General features: G+C 42.7%; 1 protein-coding gene across 10 annotated transcripts in view; it reads left to right on the top strand.

The window, feature by feature from the left end:
- The window catches only part of RTKN2 (rhotekin 2), a 140184-nt gene that overhangs the window by 97038 nt on the left and 20849 nt on the right, over nt 1-22297 (top strand). For 2 of the 10 annotated variants that reach the window (XR_011382404.1, XM_051823280.2), the window contains one exon: nt 16067-16111. The exons of 6 other annotated variants lie outside the window; for them this stretch is intronic. Coding sequence is in view for 1 of the 4 variants with exons in the window: in XM_051823280.2 (XP_051679240.2) it covers nt 16067-16111 (45 nt within the window). In the remaining 3 variants the exon portion in view is untranslated. Of the gene's footprint in view, nt 1-997; nt 1859-15936; nt 16044-16066; nt 16112-22297 lie in introns of those variants that run through there. 2 more of the 10 variants (XM_070057698.1, XM_070057699.1) reach the window with 2 other exon arrangements.

Raw genomic sequence — 22297 nt, 5'->3', positions numbered from 1 at the left:
ATTTCTGAGGAAGTAATTTACGTAAATACATGTTCTTTAAAGCACGAGGAAATTGATTCTCAACTTCTGCTCCAAAGACAGGGTTTCCTAGCAACTGGGTCAAGATTGATTCTTTGGCTAGTTCTAAACCGAGAATAGTTACCAGCCTACTTAAAAGCAAACAGAGTGCTTCGTTGAATAAATGAAAGCACCACATATGTGCACACAATGTCGTTAGTGTGTATGTGATAGAACACATGACAGTTTGCACCTCTAGCTTATCAACTTGCCAGGAGAGTTTGCTGAACACCTTCCATGGCTTTGGGTCCATTTTGGCATTGATAGGCCTTGACAAATATGAGACAGAATCATCAGAATAAACGACTGATTCTCCTAACAATGGATGTAGCATGTATTATGGATGGGCCTGTGTCTACAGGTGAGATAACTAGGACCACAGGTGGCAATGGCAGGTTGAGGTCCATTCCAGGTTTGTCTTACATTAAAACTCCATGAACTGTATTGCCTTTATACAGGAAGCCCAAAGTAAATAAAACATGCTTGAAGGAATTAGGGAAGGGCCGGCACTGTGTGGTAGCAGGTAAAACCCTGGCCTGCAGTGCCAGCATCCCATATGGGCGCTGGTTCGAGTCCCGGCTGCTCCACTTCTAATCCAGCTCTGTGCTATGGCCTGGGAAAGCAGTAGAAGATGGCCCAAGTACTTGGGCCCCTGCACCCACATGGGAGACCCAGAGGAAACTCCTGGCTCCTGGCTTCAGATTGGCACAGCTCTGGCCATTGTGGCCAATTGGAGAGTGAACCAGCAGATGGAAGACCTCTCTCTCTCTCTCTCTCTCTCTCTGCCTCTCCTTCTCTCTGTGTAACTCTGACTTTCAAATAAATAAATAAATCTTAAAAACAAAGAATTAGGGAGCCAGCTGAGAAAATAGATGTGTAATTGTCAGTAATACTGAAATTGCAAAAGCTTGCATTTACTGAGCCTTTAACATGGTATCAGGGGCTGTGCTAAGAAACCAGTGTCACAGAGGATATGGAGGTTGGGCTAGGCCTTGAAGAACATAGGAAGAAGTGGAAGCAAGGAGGGGTCCATTGAGAAGATGAACCTGCAGCAACAAAGGTACGGGGTGGGGGGGTACTGCTGCCTGGAACCTGACGGCTTTGGGTGACAGATTGTGGTGGCCCTACAAGGTGAGTTCACATCCTGTAGAACCTTGAATACCAGGCTGAGAGTAGTGTGGACTCACTCTAGGTTCTTGTCTATTGGAGACATGATGATTCCCATTATTCTTTCTAGGACAAAGGGAGTATGCATTTCCCGTTGAAAAAGTTACTGCCAATGTTCTCTCCAAAAAGGCTTCATATTTATACTATCACCAATATGCCAACATTTTTTAAGATTTATTTATTTATTTGAAAGTAAGAATTACAGAGAGAGAGAGAGAGACCAGATGGAGATGGAAAGAATCTTCGATCTGCTGGTTCACTCCCTAGATGGCCACAGGTATTTGGGAGTGAACCAGAGGATGTAATGTCTGTCCATCTCTCCCTCTTTCTCTCTCTCTCCATCTATACCTTTCAAGTAATATGGAGAAAAATAATTTTTATAGTATGATATATTTTTGAATTGACAACTTTGGCTTTTGGTGGGATTGTGCATCTATACCTTAATTGTTCATTTGTTTTTATTTTTCTGTGGATCGCATATTTATATCTCAGTATTCTAATTGGTATTTATGTTTTGTTTATAGATTTTTTTATTGTATTACAGGTTCTGTCTCCTTGTTTATCATATGCTTGCAATATTTTTTCTGAGTATTATTTGTCATACAACTTGGATTAAAAGTATTTTTTCCATAAAGATGTTTTTAATATTTATGTAGCTAAAGGTACAAATCTTTTTTTAAATATAAATTCCAGGCTTCATCTGCATAGAAGGAAATGCCAAAACTATAAAAGCTATTCCAATATTTTCTCCTAGTACTTAAAATTTTTGATACATTTACATTTACATGTATTTGATCCATCTGGAATTTAATTTAGTTTAGGTGTGAAGTAGAAGCTTATTTTCATTTCTGCTACTGATTTGAAATGCCTAATTATCATATGTTAATTTTCTGTGTGTGAGTCTGCTTTTGGTTTCCATTCTGTTTCTTTACTCTGTGATGAAAAGGCCCAACATTGGTTTAATAACTACAAATATATATATATATATATATATATAAAGGTGTGTAGGGCAGAGCACAGTAGTTAGGAGCACAGATGCAGTGTAGTAAACAGGAGCTGGGACTTTGCAGCCAGGTGACATTTACCAGCACTGAGACATCGCTTAATCATTCTGTCCTTCAGCTGTCTCTCAGTGTTCCCGCCTCTAAAATATGGGTAATAATAGGGTGATCGTGAAGATTTAGTGAGTTTATTCAAAGTGCTTAAAGCAGTGTCCACCAGATTGTAAGCATTTATAAAAGTACTTAGTATTATTGTCATCATTTTCCCCCAAATGTTCTTACTTTTCTCACTCAATGATTCTTAGAATTGGTCCCTAAAAGGGCTTGTTAAGGGATTCTCGGAAGACAGTTCCCTTCCCATGAGGAATTCTGATGCCAGCTGTTAAGAAATTTTATTTTTAAACAATATGTATTTATTTGAAAGGGAAAGAGAGACACAGAGATCTTCTAACAGTTGGTTCCCTCTGCAAATGGCCCCCACGTGCAGGGCTGGCCTAGGCTAAAGCCAGGAGCCGGGAACTCCATCCAGGTCTACACATGGGTGGCAGGGGTCCAAGGACCTGGGCTGTCATCCACTGCCTTCCCAGGCACATTAGCAAGAAACTAAATCAGAAGCTGAACAACCAGGACTCAAACCAGCACTCGGATATGGGATGTGGGCTTCACAAGAGGTGGCTTAAGCCACTGAACCACAAAGCTAGTCCCAAGAAAATTTATTTCTTTAACCTTGAAAATAATAAGCACTCAATAAATGACAGCCATGATTATAGTAATAATTACTATTTGGGAAGGACTGGGCATGGTGCAAAGCTAGTGCATCCTCCTCAGATGTTCCTTCTCCTCCTTTCCTGCTTGAAGAAGGAAAAGAAAAAAAGCCGGGTGGGCCATGGAGCGAGGGTGCAGAAGCAGCGGCTCCCTTTCCTTCCTTTGGGAGAGTTTGTAAATCAGTCTCTGTTCTTCAGAGCCCTCCGCCGTAGTCCTTGGCTTTATAGAGCTGCTGAGGAAGTGAGAAACGACTGTCCCATCTCTGTGTTTCAGCCGTGGATCTCGGAGACCTGTGGAACAGAATGCTCCCAGAGCTGCATGTAGGGGTAACGTGGGCTTTGGTGTGGAGATGCTCGGCCTGCAGCACAAATCAGCAGGCATGGAATCTGTCACTTAGGAGCCTTCTAAAGAATTTTTTGAAATACCATGTGTCCCTTATATTTTTATGTTAGCATTTAAAATTGTTAGTCATAAACTTGCTAGTTATTTTTTAATGATAATTAGAATTTTCCAGTAAGTGATGACATTTTAAAATAAAGGATTACATCACTCTAATAAAATTTAAACCCCGTAGAAATTGAATACTGTCATCAGCCAGAAACACACACGTGTGTGCACACTTGGGCCATCACCTGCCGCCTTCCTAGGCACATTAGCAGGGAGCTGGATCAGAAGTACTCACTGCACCAGTGTGGTCCCTTCCTTTTTCTCCTTGAACTCATTTTAATTCCTCTTACCCCACAAAGTTTTATTCTTATATAATATGTTTATTTTCAAGTGTTTTATTAATTATCCCATTAGAATTCTTGTTTGCATAAATAAAAATACAAATTGAAATTTTATTTCCTGTGACCATGAAGCCATAGGTGTTCACACAAAGTTTATCTTCTGGAAAAATTGATCAAAATGACCTAAATATGCTTTTAATATTTCTATGAGTAATTATTAAACATAAAATTAAAGGTTTATTAAAATACACACCTGTATAAAATGGATAGGGTTTTAATTTTCCAATTATCTCAAGTATGCATGGATGGATATTACTTAATGCTAGAATGAGATAGCATTCAGAAACAGCTCTGTTCTTATTCTTGGTGTTTATAAATATCAAGGCTGAGAAATCTGGCTTATAAAAATATGTGTTAAGTCCTGGAAACTCTTTTTTACATCAACATTGATTTAACATTTGTTTAAAGATTTATTTATTTATTTGAAAGGCAGAGTGACAGATACAGAGAAAGATCTTCTATCCACTGGTTCACTCTCCAAATGCCCACAATAGCCAGGGTGGGGCCAGGCCACAAGCAGAAGCCAGCAACTCCATTCAAATCTCCCACGTGGGTGGCAGGGGCCCAAGTACTTGAACCATCATCTACTGCCTTCCAGAATGCATTAGCAGGAAGGTGGATCAGAAGTGGAGTAGCCAGGACTTGAACCAGGCACTTTGATATGGAATGTGGGTGTCACAAGCAGCGGCTTACCCTCCAGCACTGCAATGCCTACCCCAAAATCACTATTTTGATTGGCTGCATTGTCAGCCAAGTAGTCACAATACCTTGAGGCCAAACTTCATGGGAAGTTTTGAGATGAGTTGAAGGGATGCATTTCTTTTGCCTGTGCAAGTTTTCAAGAAACAGAATATGGGAACAAGATGTTTTTCAGAGATCAGTATCTGTGAAAGGAATGGGGAGGAAGCAGATCTGGTTAGAGAAGGAATTAGTGAAGCGTCGGCCAACCCAGCAGATAGCTCTGAAGCCAGTACTGCCACCATTAGAGTCATCTTGGGGACCGACCTTCATAGCTTCACAGGCTCCATCATCGAACCTAGGACTGTCTTGGGAAGAGCGTGACCTCAGGCAGGGCGGCCACTGAAGCTTAGGCAGCCCCCACCACTGATGTCTGGGAGCTGGCTATTGGCCATTCTCTGCATAGAATGGGCAGTGTCTGAGGGTCCTGGAGATGCCGTGGCCAACTATACAAACCTTTAATGTAAAGTAACAGAAATTTGTTCTCTCACAGTTGTGGAGACAAGAGACCCAAAGTCAAGATTTTTGCCACATGGGTTCCTTCTGAAGGTTCTGAGGGAGAATCTGTTTCATGCCTTTTTCTCAGCTTGGGTGGCTCCTGGCAGTCCCTGGCTCTTCTGGGTGCTCTTTGGCATGTAGATGCATCACTCCAGTCTCTGCCAGGGTCTCCACATGGCGTTCACCCTCTGTGTTGATGTATCTGTTTTCTTCTTTTCCGTCTTACATAAGGTTACACTATAATCCAGGATGCTTTAACCTCAAGATCTTTAATCACTCTGCAAGGAGCCCTATGATATATAAATTCATATTCTAAGGCTCCAGGTCAACTTACCTTTTGGGGATCACCAGTTCAACCCACTACACACAGAAGGTTCTCTGTTGAATGATGCTACACATCACATCTCCATAACTACCACATTTTGTAAAATGGAAAAACAGTAAGTACAAAGGGAAACTGAAAAGAAACAGAACAAATGGGAGGCTTAGCGGTCAAGCAGGTTGCCAAGCAGATGAGCATTAGAAATGAGCACATATGGAAGTTGAGTGGAAATTGACACTCCCTGAAAAGTCTTTGGATAGCCCAGGGTGACAAGTAGCCAAAGCCAGGAGCCAGGAACCCCATCCACATCTCACGTGTATGGCAGGGACCCAAGTACTTGGGCCATCACCTGCTGCCTTCCCAGGCATGTTAGCAGGGAGCTGGATCAGAAGCAGAGCAGCTGGAAATCGAACCAGTGCTCCAGTATGGGATGTCAGCATCACGAGTGGCAGCCTACCCAACTTGACCATGACACTGGCCCCACTGGTTACATTTTTAGAGCAGCAAGACCAAGAATTAAGCAGGTGCTTTAAGCATAAGACTTTGAACTCCTTCCTTTCTGCCATGCCTCTGAGAAAGCCACAGGAATGTCCCCATTTAATAGCCCATTAAAAAGAGAGTCCCAACTCTAAGCAGTTTTATGTCACATTACAGCCATTGCTCATTCAGAACTAAGAAATCACTTTTCCAAATCACCTTCTCATGGTATGTCCCAAACTCAGCCCATATAAGTCATAGACCAAAGGTATGGCCCCTATAATTACATTTTTTTGTTTCCAACTGTGGCTGTAATTCATCCTACCACACACAGTTGCCATCCCGACATAGAGACCCTCAAGGGCACAGGAATATTAGGATGACAAAGGGAGGCCAGTGTGAGGCTCTCTAAGAGGTGAGTCTGGAGTTGTCTCTGATGTGAGAGGGAAGTGATGTCCCAGTGTATCTCTGAGATGAGGGCAAGTGCTCCCCTTTCCTTAACAGGTCTTAAGTGGCAAACCTCTGATTTTCATATCCAACAGGGTCTTGATGCATCTCATGTGTTTTGCTTATTATTTGAGAAAGGTTTACAATTAGAGGATTTTTGTTTGTTGGAGACAATGCCAAAAAAAATCTATTTATGAGACTCAGCAGAAGGAAATGAAAATTCCTGAGACCATATAATCTCTTCTCCCTGTCCTTTTCCCACCCCTAATTAAATTTTTTAAAGGAGATGAAAGAATGAATATAATTTAACAGTAGCCTGGGGTTCCACTCTTTCTCCAGGCAAGGACACAGAGAAACAAGTCTCTGGATACATGTCTTCTGAAATAACAGTGAAGGAAAAATAATTTAGTAAACTCTATTTATTTTTACAGCCAAAGTCACAATTCTCTTCCCACAGAATCAAGGCCTAGCATCCTGATATCAGATTTAACAATACCAAATTTCTATTTTCCAGCATAAATACGTTTGGGAAACGGCCAGTGGAATTTTCCACTTCAGTTAGCCACAGTGGGGAGTTTACATCATTACACAATTGCAATGAAGTTTAGTAATGAGTATCACAATGGAAAATTAATAAAAGCTCAGTGTAGCCCAGCCCATTCAAGTAATTGTCAATTAAGGCTACAATCAATACCGAGGTAATAGCTCATGAACAAGGATGGTTGGGTACTTACTTCATTAATGTTGCAAATCAATGTCAACCATTTGGGAGTAAGTGCAGAGAAAGGAACTCATATACTGAGGTAATCATAGCTGGGGAACTCACTGGCTAACAGGAGACGTAGGGATAGAGTCTACAAATAGACAAATGCCAGGTAAGAGTGCCGACGGCTGATAGAGTGTCCTGGTTACTAGAAGATAAAATCATTGTGGCCGGCCCTTGATACTGAAATCCTTCGAAAGTACCTTTGTCTTTTGTCCAAAACTTGGGACACTGATTTGTTTGCATTTATGTCTTCCTTCCTGTTGGCCTTGAATAGATACTCATGTTTTCACTCTGCCTTGAAAAGAAAATCTTCATATATATTTCTTCAGTAGTCTTTTGAAGTACCAAGCGGTCTGTTTGTTCAACAGGTGGGCCTGGGAATTCATTTGCTTAGAGAATATACTGGGTTTATGATCACATTGGTAGGCACTGTGGTTTCCTTCTTCCTCCCCTCCCCCTCTTCTCCCAGTAATAGCACCCAAACCAAATATGTACATAATATCAAGACAGAATGCATTTAGAAACCTGATAATAATCTTAAAATTATACACCTAATGGAAGGAACACAATTATATAAAAAAGTACCCCAACCAGGGCATGGTTGTTGACTTTCCAGTCAAATTTGAAGACAACACAAATTGAGCACTACAGCCATACCATTGTATGCCATAGCATTGTAAGTCTTTGGATGACACCATCCAGTTGTCATCCAAGGACTTTATTTCCTTGACGTTATTTCTGAGAATTTATGAATGCCTTCTTGCCTCATCTCCTTCAGCGGAACATACAGCCTGTGATGTGCACAGAGACTTCTATGCTCTGCCTCTATTCTTGTAGCTGCTCCTGGCTCCAACCTACTGAACATTTCTCTTGGTCCAACGGATGTGACTGCTCACAAATGCTGTAGTGTTGACAGTGCTCTCTAGAAAAGAGAGACCTGGCGACAAGTCGGGTCATGAAGTCAGGGACCAGCCTGAGTTAGAAGGCTAAGAGGGAAATTTCACATCAACCTTGCAGATCAGAGGCACAACACCCTTCCACAATGCTGGTTCCTTTCTGAGGCATTTTGTGAAGAGTACACATGTAGAGCACTTCTACCCGGGACTCAAGGGAAAGCAGCTCTGGGCAAGGTGGAAATGGCAGGCAGGAAGAGAGGGGTGGCTTAATTGATGAGTATCCCTTGAGTAGAAAAATGGAAAAGAGGAAGCTAAGAGGTGAGAGAAATGAGTAAGTACTGGGTTCCTGTTGTTCATGCCAGGCACTGGGCTAGGTGATCTATCAACAGCATCTCATGTTGCCTGTCATCTCGGATGTCAACCGAAAGTCAGGACCAGGTTTTTATGGTCCTCTTATAAGAATCAGGAAATGGGGCACCCTGATGGAGCCAGAGACAGGCCCTGGATGACCCCACCCCTAACTGCACTTATTGTAAGGGCTCCTGCCAGGAGGTGCTTTCTTCACAGTTAAAATGTGAAGTGTTTGGTGTAGCACTTCATGAAGCTTCCTCCTGCACAAATCCTGCCTCTATGGAGGCCCATCCCTCACATTTTATTCTAGAAGAGCCTAAATTTGCTCCACATGAGAGGTAGGGAGATGGTGACGGCCCACATACCAGTTGCTCCTTTTCAAAGACTCATGAGATGCATGCAAGCACCTGCCTCCACCATGTCCAAACACCTTGAGTCCCAGTAAACTGATCTGCTGCTGTTGCCCAACATTCATCTGGGCTCCTCTACTATTTTTTTTTCTGGAATAATCACCATTTTTCTTTTTCCTGAAAGACAGAGAGAGACTGAGGCATGCAGACAGACAAAAATATTCCATCCACTGATTCATTCCCCAACAGCCAGGGTTAGGCCAGGCTGAAGCTGGGAACCAGGAATTCAGTCTTTGCCTCTCCTGTGGGTGCTAGGGATCAAAGTACTTGAGCCATCTCCTGCTGCCTCCCAGGGTGTGCAGTAGCAGGAAGCTGGAATTGGAAGCAGAGCCAGAACCCGTACCCAGTCACTCTTGTGTGGGAAGTGGGTGTCCCCAGGGGTGTCTTCACCACTGCACCAGACGCCTGCCCCTCCCTCCACTGTTGGGGCTGCACTCACCAGCTAGCCGTGGGTCAGAAATGGGTGCTCTCCCCTCTCCTCTCCAGTCACCATGAAGGAGTTATGCTCAGTTGTGTCTGGATAACGCTCCCAGAGGATTTTCCAAAAATAGCCATTTGGAACTCACAACTGTATTTGTTTAAAGATTGTTATTACTTATTATCTCACAGAAAATCCTTTTGTGAGGAACATAAAAAAGTATTTGATTCATTACTAGAAAGAGCTAGACTGTTCCTGAGTTGCTGTCTTCTGTTTGTTTATAATTTTTGTCTGTTAATCTAGAAACTAACCTTTACTCCTTTCACTGGGTGCTGGAAAACTTTAAAAGACTGCCGTTCACCTCTATTATTTTATTTATTTGAAAGACAGAGTTACAGAAAGAGTTAGAGACAGAGAGAGAGAGATCTTCCATCCAGTGGTTCACTCCCCAAATGCCTGCAGCAGCTGGAGCTAAGCCAATCTGAAGCCAGGAGCTTCTTCTGGGTCTCCCACCTGGGTGCAGGGGCCCAAGGACTTGGGACATCCTCCGCTGCTTTCCCAGGCCATTAGCAGGGAGTTGGATCAGAAGTAGAGCAGCCAGGACTTGAACTGGCGACCATATAGGATGCTGGCACAGCAGGCTGAGGCTTTAGCCCTCTGTGCCATGGTGGCAGCCTCTCTTTAATGATTTTTAACCACTGATTTTACCTTTACCCTAATTTTATCCTATTTATTTCCCTACCTCCTGTTCTCTTAACCTGATTTAATAATTTATATTTTATGTTTTAATAATATATGTATCTCAGTATGCAGCTTCAAAACTTTTTGGAACTGGGTGCAACATAAATACCTAAGAAGTAGATCATACATTCCAACATTTATCGATCACCTACTCTATGCCAGGCACTACTGTGCTTGGTACCAAGGCTCTTAAAGGCAGATGGAGTTTGCCATATAAGTCCATGGCCTGGGTTTGCAGTAGTGCTCTGCGGATCTCAGAGCCTGGAAACCACAATCAGGCAAACTATGTTTCCATTGAACCTGGAGATGTGAGAGCCAGAATCACGGCAAGGAAGGGTCAGTTGTTCTGGTTGTGTGGCTTTGGGTCACCCTTTCCTTTCTACACCTGCAGCAGTGAATGGGCGTTGATCTTCTGCATGCTGGTTGTATGCATCAGTCTTTCCTCAAGAATGCTACACCTCCAGGGCAGTCCATACCCATAAACACTAGGCAAGATCTCCATTGACTGGGTGGATAGATGAAGGGATGTCACCTCCTGGCTTAAATCTTCCAGGGTTAAAAAAATCACACTAAGAACAACACCCAAATTCTTTACATTGGCCTATCGCGAACTATACCGCCTGACATCCACTCAGCCGCACCACCTCTCTGACCTCTGCTGTACAGTGAACCTTTTATTATTCCCAGGGCTTTGGAGTTTGGCTCCAAGGCCAGATGCATTTCTTCATTCACATCTCAGCTTAAAAAGTACCCCTTTTGAGAGGCTTCCAACCAAATGAAGGTACTAACATTGCCACCCACCTCCATCAGCATGGACAGAGTGGTCTTGCTTTTGCTTCATACCACTCTTGTTGGCCGAGTCCCTCACAGACTCCTGAGGTGGCCTGCTGATTGCACAAAGCCAAGTTGATTGCTTAGTGCAGCAAGTTGGGATGCTACTACTTTGACAGAATCACAGGAGCATCTTAGAAGGGGCAGGTGAAGGGTGCTATGTTGATATGTTTTTGAGAGTCATTCAATGTGGAGATTGATTGGAACCATGAAAACTTTGTGAAATAATAGTTTAGAACCAGCAAATATAAGGATGTGAGGGCTTTTCAGGCGGGCTTGAAGAGTATTTAGACCAGTTGGAGTGTTCTCAGAAGAGGCCAACTACCCTAATGAGGATTAGATTGAGTTCCCAGCTCCTGGATTGAGTCCCTGGCTCTTGGCTCTGGCCCCAGCTAAGCTCTGGCCATTGTGGGCATTTGAGGGAATGAAACAGTGATGGGCTCTCTCTCTCTCTCATAAAAATTTTTTAACCTGCATTTTGTATAAAATACAGTATGTGTAATATATGTGAATCTATAATAAATGTAATGATATATGAAATAAAATATACAATAATACACATATATAACATTGTAATATATTCTTATAAGCTTTATTATATATTTTATATATATAATTACAGAAAAAGAGGGAAAAGCATAATTAAAAGCTGTGTGTTTGACATAATCTACATTTTGTAGAGAAATATAAGACTGACAGTAAATCTCTCACACACTCACATACACAAACATCCAGACAAGGAATGGACCAAAATGTTAACGCTGGTTAACAACCCTGGGCAGTAAAATTATGGCTGATTTTATTTTTATTTTTCATACTCCTCTCTATTTTGTATGTTTTTTTTAGAATGGTATTTTAAAATGTCACTTTCCTGTTTGAGGGTGGGGAGAGTGGGAGAGTTGCCAGATAAAATGTATGCTACCCTGTTAAATTTGAATTTCAGATAAACTTTGTTTTTTAGTGTAAGTATACCCCCAATATTACCTGGGACATATTTACTTTAAAACGTATTTGTTGTTTATATGAAATTCTGATTTAACTGGGTGTCTTGTGCTCTGTTGGCTAAGCCTGACAACCTAGAGGGGGGGACAGAGCCTGAGAATCACTGGAGAGCTTTCTCACACCTGTGCTCTGCTGCCCACCCTCAGTCAGCGCCTGAGTGTGTGCCCACCTCCCTGCCAACGCTCAGGCTGCGATCTCCTCCCAGGCTTGTCCTCCAAGCTGGGGCCTGAGGGTGGCATTGCAGGGGGTGCTGTGCCGTGCAGGGTTCTGGGGTCTCCCCAGTTCTCCCTGGTGCGACTTTACTGCATTCGCACCCACGCCTGTGCTCTCATTGGCCAGTGTTCATCAGTTCTGACCCTGAGGGGCATTGGTGGGCCCTCCCCCAGGGATGGAGTTACAGAATAGAATGGGCAGGCTGGCTGGTAAGGGAGTTCTCTAGGCAGCTGAAAGCCTCTGGCCTTGGAGATCCAACTCTGAGGCTCTGGATCTCTCCCAGAGCCTGCGGTGGAGACAGAGGGGTGGCTTCTTCCCCAGAGCACTGGGGTATCTCAGATGCTGTCTTCCAGCCTCACTAGAATGCATTTTTGCCAGAGGACTCACGTGTCAAGAGAGAACAGCCTTCTTTCAGGAAGGATCTAGGATTCCTTGGCCAGTGGTCAAGCACCAGTGTGGCTCCTTAGGGGAGCCGCGAGGAATTCATAGCATTGCCAAAGACCTGAAATAACCCCATGAGGCAACACCTCATGAAATAATGCTGGAGGTGCAGGTAGCTAAACATTAGCCAGGATGTGTAAACATGGGCTTCAGAAAGGCGATAATTAACAAAGTGTAGGTCAAGGAGCAAAAGAAGAGAAAGAGTAGGCTTTGGACAAGGCCCCTGAACCCTCTAAGCTTCACTTTCACTGTTGCAAAATGGGTGGGTTGAACAAGGTGATACAATAGGTACCTTCTAACTTCAAGTTCTGGAATGTGAATATGGGGAGTTAGCTGGGGGAAGGGAGCAGTCTTCTTACGTAGGGAAGAAAAACGATGACTCTAATAAATCCAACATCATTTACTGTACCTTTCAGTAGGGAGGAAGAGGAAGGATTCATATTTTTCAGGTGTTTACTCAGTGCCAGCTATTGAGCATATTTGATTTCATGTCTAAGCTCTAGAACAGCTCCTGGAGGTCAGTATTATTCTCTTCCTGTTAGGGAAAGAGAGCCACAAATAGGTTCAATGATTTTTGTTAAGCCCACGGAGCCAGTAAGTACAAAGCCAGGGCTCGAACCAGGATTGTCTCTGCCTTAACTTGATGCTTTGACGGCCGTGACTTGCTGACCTCCCCACTGTTTCTAAGATGAAAGTGGGGTAACCTGTTTCCTGAGCTCTCACCAGCACAAGGGGAGTTACAGAGACAGGGCCAGAGGGAGGGTCATCCCCTTCCACCGTGTAACCTTCCCTCCAGATCTCTCACAGAGAGAAGAAAGAAACCACATTTCAGTCACTCCCTGGTTTAATCATTTCCCATGAACAGGCCCTGGACAAGAGGGAAGAAATGTGGGTGCTGAAAGAAGACACTGAGGGAAAAATAGACGTTGAGGGATAAGGGTTGGAAAGTCTTTGATTTCAGAGTAAATATTCAAGCAACTTTCCTTAACTAAAGTGATTGATCAGGTAGGTGATCTGGCTACTGTAGGCCTTGGCCATTTTCAGGCCTCTATGGGATAGTCACAAGAAAAATATGAACTAGAAATATTGGAAACAACCAATAGCATACACTTTCTTGGGCAGGAATAAAACTTTATTTGTATGAGCAGTTGCCATTTAAATGGTGCTAGCAATTCCATTTGGAGGAACAAATCATTTTGGGCTAGAGTTAGTTGTCTATGAAAATGTAAGAACAAGAGTGAGCCAAAGATGCTCACATCTCACCTCAGAGTGCCTAAGTTTGAGTTCTGGTTCTGGCTCCCAAGTCCAGCTTCCTGCCATTACTAATGGCTTAAGTAATTGGGTTTTACCATCCATGTAGGAGACTTGGATTGAGTTCCTGGTTCCTGGCTCCAGTCCAGTCCAGTCCCCATCATGGGCATCTGGGGAGTGAACCAATGGATAGGAACCCTGTGTCACTCTATCTGTCTGTCTCTGTCTCTCTTTGTCTCTCAAATTACAAAAGAGAAAAAAGAAAAGTAGATAGAATTCATTGCCTCAAATCCTTTGGATGGAGTGTTGAGTTCCTTGGGATCAGATACTGAAATGAAGATCATGAAGAAGTGGTTGGTTAAGGAAGTGCTCCCAGCAGAGATGTGTGAGAGTGTGGAGAAAGCAATCCAAAGACAGAAACTAAGCAAGTATGTGATCCCACAGAGGAATCTGGGAGTGTTAATTACATCTCACAGTTGTCCAACCAGAGACAAGAGATCTGGGTTTTCTACCTTGGTAAAGAGACACGTAGGGTGGGGGATACTGGTTGTAAATTCTCAGTTACATTTAGCTCTATAAAAATGTAACCATAGGCCCACATCATGGCACAGCAAGTAAAGCAGCTGCTTGCTATACCAGCATCCTGTATTGGCACCAGTTCGAGTCCAGGCTGCTCCATTTCCAATCCAGCTCCCTGCTAATGGCCTGGGAAAGCAGTGGAAGATGGCCCAAGTGCTTGGGCCCTGAATCCATGTGGGAGGCCTGGAAGAAGCTCCTGGCTCCTGACTTTGGACCAGCCCAGTGCTGGCCAATGCAGCCATCTGAGGTATAAATCAGTGGATGGAAGATCTCTCTCTCTCTTGCTCTCGCTCTCTCGCTCTCACTCTCTCGCTCTGTGTGTGTGTGTCCTCTCTCTGCAAATCTTTCTAATAAATTTGTTTTTAAAAATTTATTTTATTTATTTGAAAGACAGAGTTACAGAAAGAGAGAGAGAGAGAGAGAGAGAGAGAGAGAGAGAGAGGCCTTCAACCCACTGGTTCACTCCCCAAACAGCAGCAGCGGTCAGAAGCTGAGCTGGTCCAAAGCCAGGAGCCAGGACCTCCCACATAAGGGCAGGGGACCAAGGACTTGGGCCATCCTCCGCTGCTTTCCCAGGTGCATTAGCAGGGAGCTGGATCAGAAATGGAGCAGCTGGAACTCAAACAGGCACCTATATTGGATGCCAGCACTGCAGGCTGGGGCTTTAACCTGCTGAGCAACAGTGCCAGCCCCAAATCTTTTTTTTTTTTTTTTAATGCAAGCAAAGTGGCTCCAGCCTCAGGATATTACTCTGAAGAGTCTCAGGTACCTTAGCAATGCTGCCTCTCTCTACACCCCCTTTATAACATGGAATTAGCCTCTGAACAGCAAGTAGACAATTCCAGTAGATCTGTTCTTAGTACCTTTCCTCTCTGAAGAAGATCTGATTAACGTAGGTGGTCGTGAGTATGGCCAACCTGTTGGAAAGAGCTCCAGTGTGAGGGAATTCACCATGAAGATGGAGGAACTTGGGTGTGCAGCTGACCCTGTTAATTTATCTACCTGACCTGGTGGATTCACTTTAGCAATGTTGGCTGACTGCCTGAAGGATCAGTTACAAGCATAGAAGCCCCAGAGTGGAGCATGACACTGAAATGATAGAATCATCCTCCCTCCAAAGTCTACTGCAGTCATGATGGCAGTAGTAGGCAAGGATGCACGGGGCTGAGGGTTATCTTTTCAGTGGTGCCACAGTTTAATCTAGTCATTGCAATAATAGAAACAAAATGGAAGGGGCCGGTGCTGTGGTACAGTGGGTTAAAGCCCTGGCCTGAAGCACCATCCCATATGGGCACCAGTTCTAATCCCAGCTGCTCCTCTTCTGATCCAGCTCTCTGCTAAGGCCTGGGAAAGTAGTGGAGGATGGCCCAAGTCCTTGGGCCCCAGCACCCATGTGGGAGACCTGGAAGAAGCTCCTGGCTCCTGGCTTCAGATCGGCGCAGCTCCGGCCATTGCAGCCAACTAGGGAGTGAACCAGCGGATGGAAGACCTCTCTCTCTCTGCCTCTCCTCTCTCTGTAACTCTGTCTTTCAAATAAATAAAATAAATCTTTAAAAAAAGGAAAATAAAATGGAAAAAAAGGTCGGGGAGATCTCCTAGTGGACTGGTCATGGTCTACAGTTCCTCCCAGTAAAATATTTGAAAGCTCCAATGACTGGACTAAGTTCTGGGGCTCTAGAACAATACATTTGGGAGATTCTAAGATAAAGATATACCATCTGTTCTTATATGACATTGGTGACTAAACATACTAATTTCCATATCAAAAACAAAACAGGCCAGGTGAACTACTGGTGTGTGGTCTAATGTGTGAAGAACTTGGAACCCAACACTGCTGTCCTCATGACCAGAAAAAGCTGAATCAACTGAAAACCAACCATTTTTTTTTTTTTTTTTTTATCCATCAGAGAACTGGAGTTACAAGAAAAACTGCTGTCCTGAATCTTGGAGAGGTAAACAGGTGGATACAAAGAACTACAGGTTACATAGAGCAGAAGTTCTTGGCTATAACCAATGTTTGCAGGAATAGTTTATGTTTTAAATTTATAGGTTTATTTATTTTTATTTGAAAGGCAGAGCAACAGACAGTAAGAGAGAGAGCAAGCATCCATCTGCTGGTTCATTCCCCAAATGCCTGCAACAAGCCAAGTTTGGGCCAAGTCAAAGCCAAGAGCTAGGAATTCCATTCAAGACCCCCACATAGGGGGCAGGGAATCAAGTACTTGAGCCACTAATACCTCATAGCACGCACATTAATAAGAAGTGGGCTGGAAGGGATCTCAGTCACTCCAGGATGGGATGCTGGCATGCCAGGAGACAGCTTAACCACCTGTCCCCTTCCCCAGTGCCTGCCCCTGTAGCAGTTTTTAAAATCACAATTGACAAATAACTGAGCCTCAGTGTGGTCAAGTGTGGGAGTTTAAAAACTCTGGAGGCACCCAATCTTAAGGAGGTCTCCACACACTCTCTAGTTTCATACCCAGGATCCCTACCAGATTTTTCACTATGAAGACTGGAGAAAAATCTACATATGCTTTCAGCAGAGAACAGGGTAAAGTAACCTTTTGAAAGTCATCCAGAGCTCTCTGTTTGCCTTAACAGTGCCTGTCTTCAAGAGAAACTAATTTGCAAGTGCCTTACCTACTGGCATTTTACCAAAGACTAACCAATGTGGGAGAAAGGAAAAACCCAACTAAGGCTCACTGAAAGACCGAGACCTAGCATTACAGAAAACGCCCCTCTTCCAGCACCGTACCACAATATCCATTTGGCTCCTATAAAGTAACAGGATTTCAGCTAAAAGAATTGCAAACCTAAGAACCTATTGAAAAGATCTCTAGTAAAATCCCAAACGAGAAGAGAGGTAAAAATGAGGACACTGGAGGAATTGTCAGCCTCTGACATCACATCTGTAGCAGATAGTAAACACTTCAGAACTAGCCAGATAAACAACAAAGTCTCCCTAAAGTCCTACTCAGTTGCTTTTACCTGATGCATCATGTAAGGCTGTAAACAGAAAATTACAAAGCACACTAAGAGATAAAATTAATAAAAATGAAACAACACACAGTCTGGAGAGACAAAGCATTTGGACCAAATTCAAATATAGCAAATATTTTTGAATTAAAATAACAATTAGTATACTGAGGGCTCTAATGGCAAAAATAGACATCCTCCAAGAACAAATGAGTAATGTATGCAGAGAGATTGCAGCTCAAAGAATCCAGAGAAAGGTCTGGGAATACAGCAATTGTGTAACAGAAAGGAAGCATGCCTTTGATAGGCTCACTAGTAATCGGGGCCAAGGAGGGAATGAGCGAGTTTGAAGATATGCCAGTAGAAACCACAAAATGTGAACTTCAAGGAGAAAGAAAAGAATTAAAATGACAGAACAGAATCCAAGTAGCAGGGAATGGTTATAAAAGGTATAATGTATGTATAATAAGACTGTGAAGAAAGACAAAAGAGAGAAAAGAACAAAAGAAATATTTTAAATAATATTGGCAAGAATTTTTCAAAATTAACAACAGAACCAAACCCCAGATCTCAAAAGTTCAGAGAACACCAAGCAGAATACATACATACATACATATAGGATACATACATACATACATACATGTCACATGCAAACTGCAGAAAGTCAAAGACAAGAAGAAAATCTTGAATGATGCCAGAGAAGAAGAAAACAGTTTATTCACAGAGAAATAATGGTACAAATTATCTTAGACTTCTTTTCAGGAACAAGCCAACAAGAAAAGAGTGTTATAAAGAACCACAACCAGAAATTCTACATGTTATATATATATATATATATATATATATATATATATATATAAAGATTTATTTATTTACTTAATTTTTTTTTTTGACAGGCAGAGTGGACAGTGAGAGAGAGAGACAGAGAGAAAGGTCTTCCTTTTGCCGTTGGTTCACCTCCAATGGCCGCCGCAGCCAACGCACCGTGCTGATCTGATGGCAGGAGCCAGGTGCTTCTCCTGGTCTCCCATGGGGTGCAGGGCCCAAGCACTTGGGCCATCCTCCACTGCACTCCCTGGCCACAGCAGAGAGCTGGCCTGGAAGAGGGGCAACCGAGACAGAATCCGGCGCCCCTACCGGGACTAGAACCCGGTGTGCCGGCGCCGCAGGGCGGAGGATTAGCCTAGTGAGCCGCAGTGCCTGCCCTTAATTTTTTTTGACAGAAAGAGTTAGACAGAGAGAGAGAGACAGAGAGAAATGTCTTCCTTCCGTTGGTTCACCCCCCAAATGGCCGCCACGGCCGGTGTGCTGCGCTGATCCGAAGCCAGAAGCCAGGTGCTTCCTCCTGGTCTCCCATGGGGTGCAGGGCCCAAGCACTTGGGCCATCCTCCACTGCACTCCCGGGCCACAGCAGAGAGCTGGCCTGGAAGAGGAGCAACCAGGACAGAATCTGGCGCCCCAACCAGGACTAGAACCTGGGGTACCGGCGCTGCCGGCAGAGGATTAGCCTAGTGAGCCGCGTCACGAGCCAAGATTTATTTATTTTATTTGAAAGAGTTACACAGAGAGAGAAGGAGAGGCAGAAAAAGAGAGAGAGAAAGAGAGAGAGAGGTCTTCCATCTACTAGTTCACTCCCCAATTGACTGCAATGGCCGGAGCTGCGCCAATCAGGAGCAGGAGCTTCTTCGGGGTTTCCCACATGAGTGCAGGGACCCAGGGACTTGGGCTATGTTCTGCTGCTTTCCCAGACACATTAGCACGGAGCTGGATCAGAAGTGGAGCAGCTGGGACTGGAACCGGCACCCATATCTGATGCCAGTGCTGCAGGCGGAGGCTTAACCTACTGTGCCATGGCACAGGACCTGAAACAAAGACTTCCTCCAACAAACAAAAATTGAAGGAATTTGTCACTAGTAGACCTGACTTGCAAGAAATGTTCAAAGTTCTTCAGAGAGAAGGAAATTATATTGTTTTAAAGCACTCAGACCTGCATAAAGAAGGGAAGAAGATTAGAGAAATAATAAATGAAGGGAAAATAAAATCTTTTTCTTAATTGAACTAGCAGGTAACATTTTGTTCAGAATAACAATATAACGAGTGATTATTGCTTATGCATAAGTGAAAGGAACAACATCACAATTTAAAGGGATAAGAGGCAGGAATTGGTAATGCAAGGTACTTGAACTACCTGTGAAGTGATTGTGTTGTTTGAAAGTTGATTTGTCTTATGTGCACTGTAAACTCTAATGCAAGCGTTGATTTTTTAAAAATTTTTATTAAATTTTTTTCCAATTTTTGAGATCAAAGTTTATTATAATTGTAAGAAATACTGTAAAAGGAAAGTACAAGTTTTTTCAAAGTATGTATTTTTATCAGACTTTCAAATTTTTTCAAATTTTTACTTACTTATTTTTTAACAAATTCCTATGGTTCATAGATACAATTCTAACAATATAATGATTTTCCCTAACCCCCTCCCTCTTTCCCCTTCCTTCCTTCCTTCCCCTAATTCTTTCCTTCTTTCTTAGTTTTTGAGGTAACATATTTTTAATTTACATTAGAGTTAAGGCATTAATTCTCCATAAAATGTTCAACATTCAAAAAGCAAAAATATCCTAGTTCATGGAAATATAGGCAAGGACTATAAACAACAGCCAAATGCAAAAATGACCATTTCACCATGCCTAATAAACTTTGAAGTAATCACAGATCATTAAAACTATAGGAGTGTAACATTTTTAACCACTGGGGTGACAAAGGTATAAAACTAAGTTTGACAAAAACTATATTTGCAGCAATACTGATATACCCAGACATTTCTTTGCTCATATTTTTTCATTTTTAAATTAATTCATTTTTGTTTATTTGGAAAGTCAGAGAGACAGGACACGGATATCTTTCACCTGCTGATTCACTCTTCAAATGCCTCCAATGGCTGAGACTGGGCCAGGCCAAAGCCAGAAGCTTGAACTCATTCTGGGTTTCCCACATGGGTGAGAGGGACCCAGGAACTTGAACCATTACCTACTTCCTCCCAGGGTCTGCATTTAATAGGAAGCTGGAATTGGAAGCAGAGCTGGGACTTGAACCTAGGTACTCTGATATGGGACCCCTGTCTCTCTGTAACTCTTACTTTCAAATCAATCAATCAATCAATAAATAAATAAATAATTTTTTGAATGGAAGTACCAAGTATTGCTAAGGATGTGGAACAACCAGAACTTTTATATATTGGTGGAAATTTAATATAAACACCTTATAAAACAGTTTAGTAGTAACCACTAAAGAGAAATATATACCTACCCTATGACCTAGAATTTCAACTTATAAATATGTACCCTAAAGAACTGAGTGAATATGTCCACAAATTTTTATATACATGAATGTTTGTAGCATTTCTGTTCTTCATAACCCCAAACCAGGAACCACCAAATATCCATCAGGAGGAGAATAGATAAAATGTGATCTATTTATATAGTCGAGATAGAGCATTATTCAGTAATAAAAAAGAACAAACCATGGAAACCTGTAACGATGTAGATGAATATCAAAGAATTACCCTGAACAAAAGACACAAAATAGTGCATTCACTTTGATTTCATTTGTGAAGTTTAAGAACGGACAAAGATAATGACAATTAGAGTCAAAATAGTGAGTTCGGGGAGATGACTAGGAAAGGGGGTTGTGGGTCGCCGCTGTGGCGCAGCGGGTTAAAGCCCTGGCCTGCAGCAGCGGCATCCCATATGAGCACCGGTTCTAGTCCCTGCTGCTCCTCTTCCGATCCAGCTCTCTCTGCTATGGCCTGGGAAAGCAGTAGATGGCCCAAGTCCTTGGGCCCCTGCACCTGCGTGGGAGACCCAGATGAAGCTCCTGGCTCCTGGCTTCGGATCGGCACAACTCAGGCCATTGGGGCCAACTGGGCAGTGAACCAGCAGATGGAAGACCTCTCTCTCTCTGCCTCTCCTCTCTCTGTAACTCTTTCAAATAAATAAATCAACTTTTTCAAAATAAAATAAATCTTTAAAAAAAAAGATTGGGGTTGTGTTTTAAGTTTGCAGATCTATGTAAAAATTCATCAGTCTGTACATTTAAGATTAGTGCACTGTACTCTATGTAAGTTATGTCTCAGTTACAACAAAAAAGAAGAAAGCTGGACCTGAATGCATTTATATCTGAAGCTAGAGAGCTTTTATGTCAGTTATAAAGTCAAACATCAAACAATGAGTAATGCATTAAATAAACCATGACACATCTATGGTATAGAATACGATATTCCCTTTAAAATATCTTCAGAAAATTTTCAATGACAGAAACAAGAGTTCGTATATTGTGTTAAAAGCCAAAAAAGAGCTCTTCTCACCGTCTTTCTGTGCCACGACCATAGTGTGCATAAATGTCCTGACTGATGCTCCTAAGAGTATCAACAATGCCAAAAAGAGAGGCAAACATCAGGTTGTCATTAGGCTGAACTCCAAAGTCATCAGCTGTTTTCAAACTCTGGTGATCAAGTATGGTTATATTGGTGAATGTGAAATAACTGATGATCACAGAACTAAGAAAAAAATTGTTGTCAACCTCATAGGCTAAGTGTGGAACAATCAGCCTTGGATTTGATGTGCAACGTGAACATCTATAAAAATGGCAGAACAAGTGGCTTCCATCCAATCCGTTTGGTTTCTTCATTTTGACATCCCAGTTTGGCATCTGGACCACAAAGAAGCAAGAAGAAAACACAAAGGAAGGAAAATGATTGAGCTGCAAAATTACACCAAAATTTTGTCCTAGGGGATCTCTCTCTCACTTTCCCTCTCTCTCTCTTTCTATGGCTCCTTCCTCCCACCCCCTGTAAAACTCTTTCAAGTAAGTAAATAAATCTTTTTAAAAAATAATAAAAAAATAAGCTGTAACTTGCCCCCTGCAGTCCTCTAGGAATCACTTAAGGTTGCAGATTGCTGGGCAGGAAGTACCTGCTATGATGGGGACATAATTCCCTGCTCCTTCTTCTTAGCACTAGCCAAGGGTGTGATGAATTTTCTAGTTGGAAGACTGCTTTAGAAAGGCTGGAGTTTTCTTCACAACACATGGATTATATACCATATAGTAATAGCTCCCTCCAAAACACAACCACAGTAACACCAGATTTGAAAAAGCTCCACTTAGTG

The sequence above is a fragment of the Oryctolagus cuniculus genome, chromosome 15 (genome assembly GCF_964237555.1).
Source record: "Oryctolagus cuniculus chromosome 15, mOryCun1.1, whole genome shotgun sequence".
In the NCBI taxonomy this organism is placed as follows: Eukaryota; Metazoa; Chordata; class Mammalia; order Lagomorpha; family Leporidae; genus Oryctolagus; species Oryctolagus cuniculus.
The sequence above is the reverse complement of the archived record's forward strand: the minus strand, read 5'-3'. Positions and strand labels throughout refer to the sequence as shown.